This window comes from Rhipicephalus microplus, chromosome X, assembly GCF_043290135.1.
Source record: "Rhipicephalus microplus isolate Deutch F79 chromosome X, USDA_Rmic, whole genome shotgun sequence".
NCBI lineage: Eukaryota > Metazoa > Arthropoda > Arachnida > Ixodida > Ixodidae > Rhipicephalus > Rhipicephalus microplus.
In genome coordinates this window covers 209,993,491-210,010,753 of record NC_134710.1, presented here as the reverse complement: position 1 = coordinate 210,010,753, position 17,263 = coordinate 209,993,491, and the positions used below count along the sequence as shown (strand labels likewise).

The 17,263-nt window shown below is 47.4% G+C and overlaps 1 protein-coding gene across 5 annotated transcripts in view; it reads left to right on the top strand.

Moving 5' to 3' along the window:
* Positions 1-17,263, top strand: part of LOC119187814 (tRNA methyltransferase 10 homolog B) — a 109,229-nt gene that overhangs the window by 27,522 nt on the left and 64,444 nt on the right. For all 5 annotated transcript variants that reach the window (XR_012887167.1, XR_012887166.1, XR_012887168.1 and 2 more), the window contains exon 6: positions 8,997-9,149. Coding sequence is in view for 2 of the 5 variants with exons in the window: in XM_075878526.1 (XP_075734641.1) it covers positions 8,997-9,149 (153 nt within the window). In the remaining 3 variants the exon portion in view is untranslated. The remainder of the gene's footprint in view (positions 1-8,996; positions 9,150-17,263) is intronic.

The following is a 17,263-nucleotide window of genomic DNA, read 5'->3' as shown; positions in this document are numbered from 1 at the left end:
AGAGCTATGCCTTTATTAAGGCAACGGGGCGATGGAGTGACCAAAATGTCACCAGAGTCGACGTCGTTGGACAAAACTGTGACTAATTGATGTTCGTTCGGGGGTAACTCGATGTCTACAGCAGCGATGAGTCGAAGTGGCCTGTAGGTTTCGTCACTAAGCAAGTGGTCTGTGTCAGTAAGATGGACGACACGTTGTGCACAACAAATAGCCGCGGAAGCAGACGAAAGAAAGTCCCAGCCTAAAATGAGTTCGTGGGAGCACGGGGATAGCACAGCGAATTGTATGTGATGAAGAATGTCGTCGATTAGCACACGGGCAGTACAGAGAGCGGAAGGGCGAATCATCGTTCCCTGGGCTGTAACCAGTGTTGGTCCATCATAAGGCGTCGTGACTTTTCGAAGACGGGTACACAAATCAGCACGAATAATAGAAAACCCAGCCCCAGTGTCCACCAAAGCATCAACGTCCACTCCCTCAACTGAGACTGCAATCATATTGTAAGGGCGCGCTGGAGGAATTGGAGTACTGTGTAGGAATGCAGTTTGTCCTCCAAAAACTGCATTGCTTAGTTTTCCGGACGCCGATCAGAAGCGAGGGAAGCAGGCTGAAGAGGAGAAGAGGAGCGACGGTAGGGCGATGGTGAACGGCGTCTGGTTGATCGAAGACTACTGCGCAGTTCACCGGATGCTGGCGGAGATGGAGACCGACGCGGCGGTGACGAATAACGACGGCCCTGGTACAAGGCTCCTGCGATATAGTCTCGTTCGCGTATGTCGTACCCTCGGCGCTCATCTTGCTGGCGCTTGCGGCAAAAGCGTGAAATGTGACCACGATAGCCGCAATAATAGCACGTAGGGCGAGTCGATCGATAAGGAGGGTGGTAGCTTGTGTTAGATGCACCGGGAGAGAGAGCAGTGAGAGGGACAGATGATGGCTCAGGCGGTGGTGATGCAAAGCTCGTGGGAAAGCTTCTGGGAGGTGTGGCAGCAACCGACGCGTACGTTCGTGGTGGTGACATCGAGCTGACGGTGCCTGATGGTGCGGCGACGGCATGCGAGAACGATGGGAGAGTACGATCGACAGTGGGCTGCAGGTGGGCCATATGGGTCACGGACGTAAGCTCCTCCCTGATGACATCCCGCAATGACGTTGAAGAAGGCTGAATGGTACATACTGAAGGTAGTGTGAATCCCATTGATTCTAATTCTTCGCGTATTATCACCCTTATCGTTTCTCGTAGGTTTGGATCAGTCGTAATACGGGCCGCGTCACTGTCCGGTTGTAGGCGCATCGACTCAAGTTCTTCGAGGCGCTGACAGGTTGTCGCAACGTCAGCAACGGTAGCCGGATTCTGGATTGCAAGGGCATTGAATGCGACGGGTCCAATCCCCTTAAGAAGCTGGCGTACCTTGTCTGACTCTGTCATTGGGGTGTCAACCCGGCGGCAAAGTGAAAGGACATCCTCGATGTAGGATGTATACGGCTCCCCGATGTGCTGTTTCCGAGTCGCAAGAGCTTTCTTTGCGAGAGCTGAACGAACAGCCGGTGTGCCAAAGACATGGCGAAGCTGATCTTTGAAGGCTGACCAGTCGGGGATGTCGATGAAGTGGTTGAGGAACCACGTCTTCGCGACACCCGTGAGGTAGAATGACACGTAAGCGAGTTTGTAGGTGTTATCCCACCGGTTAGCAGCGCCGACACGTTCGAAATCATCCAGCCATTCCTTCACATCTTCCCCGCGCATACCAGCGAAGGGATGGGGCTCACGCTGCAGGCTGTTAATGACGTGAAAAGGCGCGGCACGCGGTGGCGCAGTGGGAACGGCTGCAGCACCGACCTCTTCTTGGTGCGACATATTTCCGGACACCTGGCCCAAGCGGCGACCTGAACGTAGCTCCAGGGGGTAGAGTGGTCGAGAGGATGACGGGGGATCCAACAGCACCTCCACCACGTATGAAGTCTTGGTTTGGAAGACCTTTATTAGGCCCGAAGAACCGGCAGCCGACAGCTGAGATGAACGGAACAAGATGATGATGCTACGTGACAACGATGAGGATGCATGAGCAACACATGATAATGATGATAATGTACAGATGAAGAGGATTGGTATACTAAATGCCCACAATATCTAAAAAAGGACAACTATGTACATCTAGGTGAAAACATATGCCTTTCCAGAGGCGATGATCAAGCAAACAACATATGCTAGATAATGTGCTGCCATCTGTGAGGCATTGTGAGACTCTTTATGGCCTCCGAGATGGCAGGTGCGCAGTGTGTATTTTGGAGGCCATGCGACTCTTGCTTTAGATCAAAAACCTGTATGTACCATTCGCACACGCACATGTGTATGTGTGAGTTTTTCTGTGTGCAATCTGTGAGACATTGTCAAAAATGTGTCTCGACCACAACAGAGCGCCGTTATAGACGGCTTCGGTGTTTGTAAACAAACTGGCTCGCGCCAAATGGCCTACCCCAGCAGACTTCCGACGCACCACTTCCGGTAATGCTTCTTCAATGGTTCCGGCGATGTTTTCGTGGTGTGTTTGAGTTTGCTGCTCTATTATTTCTGGCGCATTCTTTAGGATGTATTTGGTGCCACGTCTAGCGGCCACATGACGGGGCTCGATGCACGGCACGGCAGGTGCGGCCACTGCTGCAGGTAACACGGCTCGCTTGGCCTATGGGTGCTGCACAGAATACCCACTGTGATCTTCTGATGAGCGCAGCTCCCTCCTTTGTGTTACCTCTGGCAGTGGCCGCACCTGTAGGAGAAGCTTGTCAGCGAACTTAATTAGGCCAGTTGGTTCTGCATGTCGATGTTAGTGCACTTTGAAGACGCGAACAGAGAATGGACAATGCACACCTGTGTTTTCCCTTTCCCCGTCTTCAAAGTGCTCCCACATTGTCGACATGCAGGAGAAGAGTTGCCCAATTCATAGTTAAGTTGTTCAATTCAGCTTTTTGACTAGAACTGAAAACCTTCCTCCTGTCAAACCCTGAACATATTTGTGTTTTCCTCTAAGCACACAACCTCTAGGTAAAACGCTTACTTTTGCACTTGTGTTATGCCGGGCACTCTCTAGATCACCGGTGTTTGGATTTTCTCGCGATCCGAAGTGTTCATGTGACCAAAAAAATATAAAATGTCCTGGTTATGTGATGACATCCACTGGGGCTTGGTCACGCGAACTATTATGGTTTACTCACGAGTAAGCTATTCATGAATCAAACTTTCAAGTTGAACCCACCTAAGCCATGTTCACATCGAAAGCTAAATGAGCTAGAATGCAGGGATATTACTTAGTGGCAGAAAGACTGGCGACGAGTCATTTGCTCGCACAGATGAGTGACCACTCGCCGGCGTTGCTATAAAAAAAAATTCCGCCATATCCACGAAGTGAATGATGATGAGTGGGCGAAGCTCCGGAGGTAAACCTGGTAAACCATGAATCCTCTGTACATTTTGCGCACTCGATTTTATTACATCGCTCCCCCTAGCGTACGTCGCCGCACTAAATCGAACGATTGCCTTCAACCAATGACACGCGCCATATGTGACATCATTCCTATTTCATAAGATCTCGCGTCTTTCATCAACTACAAGTACCGCTTTCTAGTTTATAACATCTTGCATCTTTTCATCATCAGCTACAAGTACCACCATCTAGTAAACACTACAAGAACTAAACGAGAGGTGGCTACATACAGGAGACGGTACCGCCATCTCGTGAACACTGCAAGAACTAAACTAGAGGTGGCTACATACAGGGGACGGTACCGCCATCTAGTGAACACTGCAAGAACTAAACTAGAGGTGGCTACATACAGGCTACAGGGGACGCACAGCCCACGCCCTAAGGAGCTTCGCCCCTAAAAAACACAATCAAATGCAACGACAAAAAAACGTGGAGACCACGACGTACACAGTGCGTCCATTCATGTAGAGCATGGCTACTTTGTGCCCCGTGTTGTTTCAAACAGTACGCATCGGTATTATCGTTCAAATTATACGAGAAACACCTTTGCGATAAATTTTCAGTGTTCACTTTCACGTTTTGTTACCCATTGCACGCATCAGTACATGTATCTTCCACGAGTGGGAGACGACAGCGATTGATGTGCTCTCGGTAACCGGGACCTTCGACTAATCTAAAGTCTTAATATCGTCTCTGTGCCATTAGTGTTCCCTTAGCTTTACATTGGGAAGAAGTGGGAGAACAAGCCTATGCGCTCTTAATGGGAATCCAGTCTTTTGTGATCAAAAGAGAACGTTTTGACTAGCATATAAAGTTCAGGCTTGCAGACTGCGTCCTGACATGATAAAGCTGTGCCCGAGTTGCGAGCGCTTCATCGGAATAATTTTATCTGCATAAAATATAGGAACACAAGGAGCCGTGGCCAACAACAAACGCTAAAACCACGCCAGAACAAGCTAAACCAGATGTTTCCCGGGGTTGTTTTCTGATGAATGCACAATGTTGATAGAGATTGGCAGGCTCTGGTGAAACCGTCTATAGCAGAGGGAAGTGGTCACACTGCACAGTCACTGCATTACTATAGATACGTTGCGCTTGCTAGTGTTTGTTTGTATGTGTGACAAAACATATTAGTAAGTATGCACTTAGCGGTTCAAGGGCGCACTAGGGGCTGGATTTTGCTAGCGCGTTCAACTCTTAAAGGCAAAGCTTAAGGGTGACCAAATTTTTGTGTCTAGCTTCTATTTTACCACAGGCATAACTTTCATATGATATTTGTCATTTTCGTCGTGTTTTCTGTTAATATAGTCGGGAACAGGGGTGGCGGCAGGATTCTATCTTAGACAAGATAATTGTAGTGTGGCAGCTCATTGCATTCATGACTAAACAAATAGTCCTGTCCAGCTAATGTTCTCATTTTGCTAAAATTAAGAAATTTACGTTAAACAGGATAAACTTTATAGCTTGATGACTGGTTTGGTAGAGCTCTCATTATGGGAATGCGACAGTGCATGCTAATTTGCACGAGCAAAATTACTCTGTACTTTCAACAATGCCGCATGTCGGGCAACGACACGGTTAGTAACCACCAGGCTCATGATGCCAGACATCCGAGCACGCTTTTGTGCATCCGCGTGTGAGGTGGAAATGCTGCTGCATTCTGAAGTTGTACCCGGCTATATAGCATCTGCGTTTGCACACTAAACTTTTTTTTGATAACTCTTTCTGTCATAATTGCATGGCACCTTTTGTTTAATTTATTGAAGGGACTGTAAATTTGATTCTATTACACAACGTGTATACTGTAACCACATTGCATTGATATAAATTGTTGTAACTTGCTCGCCACCTTCACAGGTCTACATTTCTGTCTTGTCTGTGCACTTTATTGTTTTGTTTGTTGCTTTTGGACATGCCTCTTGACAGGCACATAGCCAGGATTTTTTTGTGGGAGGGCCCAAGGCCTAATTGTTTGAAAAGAAGTGTTTACATGGAAATTTAAAAGAAAGTTGCTCGGGAATATAGAAGATGCTTATTATCCGAAAAAAATAAGAAAGTGGAATGCAGCAAGGCTTGCTTCCTAGAAGGATGATATGAATAAAAAAATGCACGAGTTTTTTTTAACGATAGTCTTTTATTACTTTATGTTTCCCTACTACAAGCACACTTAATAAAAATGCACTCCTCAACCATATAGAACTGCATTGATTGTGTTTAAAGAGTCATCTCAGACAGAGAAATTTATGGCAAAAAAAATTGCCCGCAGCTTCCCTCGGGGGAACACTGAGGAGGATGCGGAGCATATAATTGGTTAACGGAGTGTTAAAGTGCGACTTACTTGGGTCGATGGCTAAATTGGTTAACGTGGTTGTGAAATGGGGTGTTAAATTGCGACTTACTTGGAACGATGGCTAAATTGGTTAACGTGGTTGTAGGAGGGGGTGTTAAATGAGTGAACACGTACACACGTATGCGAAAGGGCGGCGCTGGTCGAAGGGACGTCGATCATTGTGTTTGTGGATTCGTTGGAATTCATTTCACCGCGACCTTGGACGTCGACGCGCCGTACAAACCAACCGACGAGCGGCAACTGAGCGAGCGAGCGCCGACCTTGAGTATATATACAGCGCGACGGCGCATGCACTGTCAGCTGTTGAATGTTCTCGAAGCGTGACGCCACATGCGCGTCCACTGGAGAATCAGGAGAATTGTAGATGTCGAATGCGGTGTGTAGAGGAGGAAGGGTGCACAGATGGTGGAGGAGTGAAGCGCGCGTGGTGTGTAGAGGAGGAAGGGATGCACAGATGGTGGAAGAGTGGGCGACGGCGCGACGGCGCATGCGCGCGCGTCAGCTGTCGAATGTTCGAGAAGCGGTGCGGACGGCGCGGACGGCGCACTACAAGGCGCGAGTATAAGATGCTTCCGCATCTAAAACATTCTCATACTATTGCTCAAAGCTCACAAGCGAGAAATGATTAAATTCCCTCTTCAAAGCGGACGTAACAAGCAAAGACAATAAAAAACACGGGACTCACCTTTAGAACTTTAGCGAAGATGCTTGTCAATTTCATCGTTGACCCTGGTCGCTTCCTGGGCATTGAAGTTGACACCTGGCTGGCATCATTTTTCTCCACGATGTTGCGACTGGGAGAATTTGTCCGGACCGGAGCCATCCAAGTTTCAGGGCAAAGGCGAGCATAGGAGCTCAAGCTGATATCTGGAACGTTTATTCACAGTGTTTTACCTGTTGAAGGTCGCGTGATATTGCATCCTTTCAGCATCTCAACGCTCGCGTTTTAAAGCCTGGGTCTGCCTAATATTCCCTGCTGGGGAAAACAATTGAATCCAAGGCAGCTCAATGAAAGAAGCAGTCTTCATCTTCACCCCAAATGGAAAGGCCAAACACCTCCTCCTTTCCAAACAAACAAAAAGAAGGAAGAGGCACGTCTAGTTCGTCCCACAGCGAGGGAGAAGCGCAACACTAGGCACAAAGTGATTATACAGCATGACACAGCACTTTGAAATGATGTAGTGTCCTACGTGCACTGCTGACTCATCGATGTGGCTGTGGTGCGGGGCAGGCAGCGCTCTGCAAGAATCGAAGACATGAAGGCACCACGGAACATGGGAAACTCCCTGAAGACACATCCCAGACACTCGGCTCATTGTCTGGTGCATCTTGATGAACAAAGTAGTGCAGAGTGGACCAACCCATCTAAGCAGTTCTCACTGCAAATAGCCCTTCCTAGGCCTCCAGTCAGTTGGGTGTGTCCAAAAACGTTTTCACGAAGGGAGCCGACGGGCCTGAAGAATTTGCAGTATGACTGTCATGTTGTCGGGGCTTCTGGATACCTCGGAGAACATTGTGAAGCCGGAAAAAATCAGGGCAGATGTAGCCGAAACCATCCCACGCGTCCAGGGGGCGCCAAGACATGGAGGCCCATCACAACAATGGCTGAGACGAGACAACTTGAAAACCCGACGTTTCGAAGCCAGACCATATTCTTCCTCAGGGTTGAGAAAGCCAGAAATGTGCGGCACTTATGTATGCTTGCTCGCCTTGCGTGATAGGTTCGCGGCGACCCGTCGAAAACCCTAGCAGGAGAGGGAGGGCAATGTCCCAGTGGAGCGGTTGATATTCCCCGCTGTCTGCTGAATGTGTCAATATTCGAGGAGGAGTCGCCGGCATGGGTTCCTTTCTTTTTTCAGAATCACTCTGTCGTCCAGTTAGATTTGCTGGTCAAACCGTTCGCAGTGTTCTGATAATGCGCATCGTTGGCTGTTCAGTTGATGAAGGTCGTTTTCATGCTGTCGCATTCTTTCAAGGAAGTTCTTTGTTTGCTCAATATAAGAAGCGAGGCAGTCGGCGCACTGGTTCTAGTATATGACCCCTTGAGATTTCTTCACATCTTTGGGGAGAGGGATGAAGCTGCCAATGGTGGTGGATGGCTTGTGTGTGAGGTTCACCCCTACCCTTTTCAGTATGTGGGCTACTGTGTCGCAGCGCCGAAGATGCATGGTATTGACACGCGTTGTCGTTGCGGTGATGCAGGTGCCGCGTTTTTACTCTTCTAGAGGGCTCGGCGAACGAACGCTTTTGTGTACCTGTTGGCGCGGAGGTCACTGACGATTCTATCCTTTTCCTTCTTCCACCGCTGTGGTGATGAGCAAATTTTGGCCCTCCGAAAAAGGCTTTGCACCACAGAAAGCTTCTGGCATGTGGGGTGGTTCGAGCTGAAATGGGGGTAGCGTCCTGTGTGGGTGGGTTTCCTGAACACCGAAAAGAACAGTTTCTGTTATTGCCTTCTCACTAATACATCTAGGGAGGGGAGAGCTGAATGGTTCTCTCTTTCCACTGTGAACTGGATGTTAGGCTCAACAGAGTTCAGGCAGGGAGCAAGTTGTAGACCTCGCCAGACTTCACCACACCGAAGCAATCGTCCAGATAGCGCACAGACATCTTCGGTTTGGGGCTGTGAGCTGTTGTCACAGAGCAACCCTCCACACAATCTTGCTTGGTCTGATAGAGCGTCAAATGTTGGGGCTGAATCACACCTTACCATTCAAGACAGCCGCAGGCGCCATTGATTTTCCCTTTGTTCGGGTGTTAGACGATTCTGCGCCGGCAGCTGCAGAAAATGCGTGGGGCTCTACGAAAGTGTACATGTGCACGGCGTTTGTCACAAATGAGAGAACTAAGCTCACGTCCCAGATTTCAAACGGCAGCATGATAACCAGGGGGCGACGTGCAGACGGTTCACATGCGACAGAGCGTGCTTCGAAAAAGAAACAATAAAGCAACAACAAAAGTATCAAAAGGCACCATAAGTGCATCTTTAATTCTTTCCGCAGAACACGCTACTGAGCAACAACACCGTGGAAGTTTGGGAGCACTCGAGAAATTGAAGTGGCACCGTCTCAATTTCAGGGGGGCCCGGGCCCCCCTGGGCCCCCTCTTAGCTACGTGTCTGCCTCTCGAGGCTTCATAGTTTCCCTTTTTTTCTTTTTCAATAGGTGGAGATGAGAGCAGAAAGTCATTCCCAGCTTTTCCCTAAGGAGTCGCTGCTCTACTTAAGTCCAGATGCACCTGAGGCCCTTCCATCTACACCCTTGGAATCTAACACTGTTTACGTTATTGGAGGCCTTGTGGATGAAACTGTTCATAAGGTATTTGTTGCATTATTCATGCTTGCTTCATGTGTATAAGAGGTCTTGTGACAGTGTTTTCTTCTCTTTTATGTTTTTGCTCCTTCATATGTCATGATGTATGCAGTAACTAAATTTTTTTTCTGCTTTTCATTCTACATATTGTTACGTTCATGGTACAACTTTGGCGTTTACATTAATTCCTTCTTATAATAAAGTGACTGGGATGGTGAGAAAATTGTTATAAGTGGTATTTCAATATAAGTGATCAGTTAAGAAAAACTAGAGCAGTTGAGCTTTAATTGCACCACAACTCTGAGGAATTTTAAAACACAGTGTATTCAGTGAAGCAGAACTTTATTCAGGTGCAAAAAAGGCAGTGAGCTGTGGCTGTTTCAAGTTCTTGCTGATGCGAACAACCACTGGTTCGATTTAACAAAGCATTGCATGAGGCCGTGGTAGCCATTAATGCGTTCAACTTTGCTTCACTGTAGGCATAGGTACACTCGCGTTTGCATCATATAATTGGTGCTTCATGTGGTTTTTCATACTTGTGGGGCCACCAAGAGTGTCAATAGGTGGATAGCAAAACGGTTTGTCATCTGCTACAGTACTTTCAGGTATATGCTGTTCAGTATGATCAAAAAGGAATGCGTACCTTCTGTGACATGATTGTTAGCAGTTGTGCAGTGATTGTGTTCTCGCATTCATTTGTGAATTGATAAGAAATATTCCTGGTTTAGCAGAATAAATCAGGGGGTAGGAATAGACAGTCAGGGGTGCAACAACTGCACCAATTTGATCCAATTCACTACAATTTCACGTTTTTGTACTGAGCTGCATCAAAACCATGAAATTTGCTGAAATTGCGCTACACTGCGCCAAAATACTTAACAAGCCTCAAATATTTTTCAGTTGTGCTAATTTTAGCGAGAAAGAGAGGTCACATTGGCCACTGGCACTTTGTGTAATCAATCAATCCAAGCATGGAGACCCTAACCCTGTACTCCGGTCTAAAATATAGGTATACTCATTAGGTCAGGATGCTCACGAGATGGGATTGACCAGATAAAGTAACGATGCTGTGCGCCTATCGGTTGGCTGCCTGTAGTGGATCCCTATGAGCGATACGACACAGCTGCAAGAAAAAAATGTGTTTCCGTAGCTGCTAATGCTTCACAGTAAATATAAATTTCTTAGTCAGCAAACGTACCTATGGCATGTTAGCAACTAAAACTGAAAGCGTACGCCATGTTATTCATGCACGAATGAACTCGACGGACTGCGAACACTGGCGTTGCTGGCGACCACGTTGCTTGCCATAGCAACAGCACACATAATGTTTTTTTGTCTCGAAGTTCAGTCGTCCCTGTGATAGATATCTATTGTCATTGCTACGCCATGAGCATGTGCCGTGTTTACTTAGTCTAGTCGAACGCTGTTGCGACCGGGGTTTGCGGCATCGGAGGTCTGAGATCAAGATGTCGAGGCAGGAGGAGGTGGAACTTCGTAGAGAGGATTAATTTACATTATTTACACAGCACGGGCTCTCTGGCTCGAAGCTCTACATTGAAAGCTCTACATTGAAAAAGGCTGTGTATTGAACAAGCTCCGTGAACCACACTAAGCAGCCTGTGAGGGCTGAATAAATACAGTCTCATCTCCCCAGATCTCTAGGTGAGGGAATAGGTCTATACGGCACTGTCTAATAACATGTCCCGCAGCACACACGAGTGTCATTATGCTAGCACCGCCCCCAACAAACACACATACACAAACCAAACACATGTATGGTCCTGGCGATGCTGCCTCCTCCGGCGAATCTTGCTTCCAGTGAGCGGGGTGAAAAGTGTTTGTCATCGCGCCGCTCGCACCGACCACCCAAGTTTTATCGAATGGCGATTGCAGTCTAGGCGCCTCCGAGGGGCCATACCTGGACATCTGGTACTAATTTGAGCGTCGGCGCCTCATCTGTCAGAGACACACAGCGTGGTAGTCCGACGTTAGTAATCGGTGGAAGCTCGGCATTGTGGCTTTTACCGGGGCACGAAGACGCCACGTGTCATATTTCTGCGCAGACCCGAAGGACAGAGGTGCTTCGTAGAGTAATTTCAGCCACGCAGCGTCCAGTACATGGAAACAGCAGGGCATCTTGGCGCTGCTTCTTATCTCCACAAAATGAGGCGGCTGCCTTTCTTCCGTCCTGGCGGCGGCGGCAAAAGGGTGGCCCGCCAAATGCAATAACCCGCCTTGCAAGCTAGACGAGAAGTTGTGCCTTAAACCAACTCCATTGTGAAAAAAGTTGGCGGATCCCACGTACAGTGGGTATTGATGATATGCGAAGCACGAATGAAAAAGATTGATATTTCACTTAATCAGCAAAACGTTACGAGGCGGACGTAAATTATACCGTACATGACTTCCATGTCATGATTATCATGCTTGCGCCTGGCATTTGTGTTCGTTGTCCATTCACGTCATGTAATACCAAATTTGGTGTATGTAGAGCTAGCGAAACAGCCACGAGTGCGCTGTGAGCGTAGCATGTAGTCATGTTTTACATGACACGCATATTATGATTATCATGTTTGGACGTGTCATTTACCGTCACCATGCATTCATGTCACGTAAAACCAAATTTGGTATATGTGGAGCTAGCGAAACGGCTTTGAGCGTGCTATGAGCGTAGCATGTAGTCATGTTTTACATGACACGCATATGCATGACAAGCATATGTTGCTTGGCTGAGACTTCGCGTCCGCAGAAAGCATCGACATAGTAGCAGACGTGGCTAAATAAGAAAAAAAAAATCAACCAACTACAGGCGTGGCAGCATCGTGCGAATCTTGGTCCGGGGGTGGAATTTTTGTTCCACTCCCAGTCAAGATTTCAAGTTATCTGTAATCCAACCCAAAAATACTTCGAGATAAAGGGAAAAATATACATGGCGTAGCGTATAAGAACATGTTTGGTGCCACGGAAAATTTCGGCGTAGCCGATTTTTCGAGATATGAGAGTTCAAGTCAATGAGGTATTATTGTATAGAGACTAATGCGTTCTTGCCGGCCGACCCTTGATGTCACTCGTAGCTTTTGATCTCATAACTGCCACCAGTTGTTGTGGCATCGGGGTTGCGTTGGGCCCGGACCCCATTTGGTAGAATGACTAAGGTTGGAGGAATCGATGCTTAGGAGTTGGAAAAACAAAGAACATGTTTAATGGCACTTTTGTCAACCTATTTACATAGTAAAAAGGTCAGAATAAAGAGTTCAGCATTAAGTGACTATATGAGCCATATTTTTAGGGCCTAGAGCATTTGCTTTTGCTCAGCACCGTAGTAAAACCTCAGGCTGGCCCCTCCTTCCTTAAGGCAGCCAGTCACACACAAATCACCACCCACTAGGACATTAACCAATCACACAGTACCATTGCAGATAGTATGTTGCATCTGTTGATTCAGCAAAGTTCCAGTGGTCAGTGACACTCTCATCGAGTCAGGCAGTGAAAGTGGGAGACTTGGCAAGTTTCTCTCCCCCCCCGCCCCCCTGTGAGGGCAAAAAAATTGTTTCTGGCAACCTCGTTGCTATGACCGAAACACAGCAGCCTGATGTGAAGTCCGCACCCGCTTTGGGTCACCCCTCTGCTGCATGTCTCAGTTGTTGGCACCCTTCTCTTCCTTTTGTGAAGTGCTCTGCTCATGGTCGCACTGTGCCTGTCGCCGAAATCAAGGTGTCCCAAGTCACATGGCAGGCACCAGGACATCTCCCACAGACGTGCCGACACAGGCAGTTATAACAGCGGTGTCAGTTGTGTGAGCTACTATGTTAAGGAAATTGTGACACTGCTATTCTGGATGATGACATTGATTTTGCTTCTGCTTTTAGTTTATTTTGACCTGCCTGAGTTTTCCTGTGTCTTCATTTTGGGTATTTCCCATGTTGAAGCTCGTCATCATTGTCATGTGAAGATGCTGCAATGGGAAAAACTTAAGTAGGAACAATTTTCTCTGTTCAAAAAAGAGGGACATCTTCATTTATAAGGAACTAGACCTGGATATCCGCGAAGTTCACAAATAGATGAAAATATCAAAACATTTTGTGCCCTCACGCTCAAAAATCATCGGTAGACCATAGATGAGTTGTAGAAGTTATGTAGTATAGCTTGTAGCTCGGTTCAGTGAATTTTAACAGAAGATTTAAGGTTGATGAGTGTTGTTGAGAGATTTCAATATACGAACAAGGAGATGCTTTGTGGGAAGAGTCTATGCTTTGAAAGAACTGCTCCACCTATACTTGCACTTCAAGGTTGTTACTCGTAACGAGTTATAGTGCTATTCCTACCGCTGGGAAAAAAAGATAAGTGCTCATACAGTTCACTAAGTTCACTAAAGCGGCTTTCACAAAAAACACTAAGAGCGTGAAATTGAATTCATGAAAAAAAATCACTATGGCCATAAAAAAGCTGCCCTCAGAATCCACTGAATGCTGTGAACTCAATAAATGTGCGGCAAGGCTCACTTAGCAAGAGAATTGTGCAGCCCAGCACAGTGCGATTATGGTTACTTTTCCGTACCCCCTCGTATAACCATGGTGACAAAAAATTGCATACTAACACTCTGGTATGTTCGGAAGAGCAACTTTCTTGCAATGCGTGCTATATCAGCCTTCTCATTTTGATTATTGCAGTATCTGTAATTATTTACTGAATATGCTCAGAGGTTTGACAGCTCTCTGTGGAGCGTAAAAACTTTCCATAAAATCACCGGGCTCTATTGCTGCGCAATACAGTGCAGGGTGAGCATATCCAGATCACAAGTGCGCATCACTGGTGAAACACCAATAGACCGATATTACCAGATGATGTACACATGTGCAAGTTCCCGACAGTGGCACTACCACCATCATAGTTGGAGTACTCTGAGTGCTGCTGGTGCGGGTGCTTGCTCCATGCTTCAGGTATATATGCGCTTTAAATGAATCCTTGGTGCATCAGATGATTGAACACGATAAAAACTGTGGCTGAACCTCCAGTCCATGTTATTTTATTTGAAGTTACAATGCATACTCCAGCATTAAGAAAAAAATAATACAAAAAGCAGTTGACAGTACTTACATGCGGCCACGTCGTCTCAGCTCCTATGCCGCTTTGCTGGATTCATATTAGTTATGAAAATAGGATGATTTACGTTCCTGTCATCATGAGAGCAAAAATATTCTTTAGTGCATGTAAGCCCGCGAGCCATACAAGTTACAGTAAATAACTTTCGCAAGTTGGGTAGTGCGCTCCATTATTAGAAGACCATGGGTTGAAGACGATACGAAGAGCCGATGGGACGAAGAAAAAAAATGGAGCTTTTGGCATTTATTTTTTCCAAGCAATACTTTCCAGGTACCCTGTGTTTTCAATGCAGGTCTTCAATCGGTGATGTGTTATATGTGAATGAACATGAAACTGTCACTGTGAAGCAGGCTAGAAGCGTGTCAATGGGACGGTGGTTGACTGCAGGCCGTTGCAAAAGTTTAACGTCACAGAAGTCTTGTGAACAGCAAAGTATTTCCTGCTGCACAAGGGATGGATTAGTAAGAGGTTTTTGGGACACACACACGAGGTGATGAATGAGCTGTAGTCCACTTCGGCTATCGGTGGCAGTGACCTCAGCAGATTACTGCATTTCTATATCATAGCTAGGCCTACCACTTTGAAACTGCAGTGGACAAACCTTAAAGGGGTCATGAAGCACCCTTTGGGCCTGTTAAAAAAACAAATCCTGCAGAAAGCAGATATATCTATGAACTACTCAGCCAAATATGACCACCCTGTGCATCATGTGAAAACTACAAGTGGAGCAAAAGTTGCTTTTTTCTCAATGGCCCTCTTTTCAAACAGCGGCCGATTCTCACTTGTTGGTGGGCGGGCGTCTGTCATCGAACGTCACTTATCTGTTATCATATGTTGCAAAAGATTATTGGCCAATAGCTGACAAATTGAGAACGCTGTTTGAATCAGATGCGCTTTTTCCCGTTGACACTGTGACATATTTCAGCCAGTTGTAGTTACATAAACTGGCTGAAATATGAGAAAATTTCTTTTCAAGTTTTCAAAAAGATCGTAACGACTTCCAGTAGAGGCCAACTGCTGTCTAGTGAACTCACTCGCTGCTGTGGTCTAGTGGCTAAGGTACTCTGCTGCTGACCCACAGGTCACAGAATCGAATTCCGGCTGCGGTAACTGCATTTTCGATGGAGACGAAATTCTTGAGGCCTGTGTGCTTAGATTTAGGTGCACATTGAAGAACCACTAGTGGTTGAAATTTCCGGAGTCATCCACTACGGTGTCTCTCGTAAGTGTGGTAGTTGTGGGATGTTAAGCCCCCACAATTATTATTGTAATCTAGTGAACTCAATGCAACCACGTGCGCATGGAAGTTTACTTGGAAGTTGAATACAGCTCTCATCTGCAGTTACGCCTATATTTTTTTCAACAAAACGTGCCAGATGGATGTTTTGACTCTTGGCAACACATAACAATTGAATCAACTATCTTCTGTTAGGTTGTCACGAGTAGTGAGAGACAAAAATATGCATTTTCTAAACAACATGATAAAAGACAGGTGTGTGTGATTCACACCACACACACCTTTCACGGCATGGTCATGATTTTATTACTTGTATGTTTTTACCCGCTTTACTGCGAGGAATATTATGGCCCCTATACAGCCGCTAATCACAACCATTGTCCACATTCCTGTCTCATGAACTGGCGCTCTTTGGCCATCGAATGGCCCTTGCGCCAAAAACACCATATATCATCAAGACAGACCTACAAAATCAGGTATAAAGTAAAAATGCTGCTCTCAGTTTTTTAATTGTAGTGTAGCGGGTAATGTGCCAGCTTCACCTTGCAGTGCGGGTTCAAGTCTCACTGACTCATTCTTTATTTACTCATTGTGTTGTGTAGTGTGACTGTGGCCGCTAGGTTTGGCGACAACAGGAAAGACAGCTACGAACATGTGATGTGTGGCCGCTCCACCTGGCGGCGTTGAAGTGGTTCTGAGTTGTTTTTGATACGCATGTGGTCAGTTGGTGTTTGCCGGCGGAGTGTGGCCTGGCGTAAATAAACGTTCGTGTTCCTCAACCCACAACATGTAACACTGGCGACGAGGATGGGATAGGTCGGCATGACGTCCAGCGCGGCAATGGAGGACGGGCGGAACCCCGGACAACGGGAGGCCTCCAGCAATGACTCCCTCAAGCAATTCAACTTGTCACAGCCGGACGAGTGGGAAGACTATGCTCAGCGGTTCGAATTCTTCCTGGAGGCGCAGGGCATTACGGACGCTGGAAAGAAAAGGTCGACGTTTCTCAGCCGTTGCGGGGCCGCGACGTTCCAGTTGGCCAAGGCCCTCGTCGCGCCGGACCAGCTGAAAGATACGCCGTACAAGGACATCATCGCTGCCCTTCGAAATCATCTTTCGCCGAAACCACCGGAATTGGTGCGGCGATACGAGTTCCATCGCAGAGAGCAAGCAACCGGTGAGTCCGTCGCTGCATACCTCGCGGCTCTGCGAACGACTGCACAGCACTGCAACTTCGTTGACCTTGATAAGGCACTCCGAGACCGTTTCGTTTTTGGCCTGAGGAACGATAAAGCTAAACGGCGCATTTTGGCGAAAAAAGAAGTGTCGCTCGCCTGCGCCGTCGAGGAAGCTACCGCCGCTGAGGCCATCGACCGTGAGGCCAGCCAGTCGCGACTAAATGCAACCGCGCCGCGTACCGAGCCAGTGCACCAGGGAACGGTCGCCGACTGTGGAGAGGACCAGGACGGCCTCGAGGAATGTGTTCGTCAGTTACGTGCAGACACCAGTCAACGCAGGGACGCAGGACTGGGGGGGCGGATCTTGTGCCGGTTGTGGGGGGCCGCACGAGCGCCGTTTGTGTCGTTTCCGTGATGCCCAATGCCGAGGTTGCGGAAAAACAGGGCACATAGCCAAGGTCTGCCGGTCTCAAGGGAAGCGGGACCGCCGTTCAAATTTTGAGACAAACGGCAGGACGGACAATTCGCGGACCACTCCGCGTGCGAGTACCTCGTACTGCGACAACCTCACGGAGACTGCCATCCACGATGTGCCCCAGCCC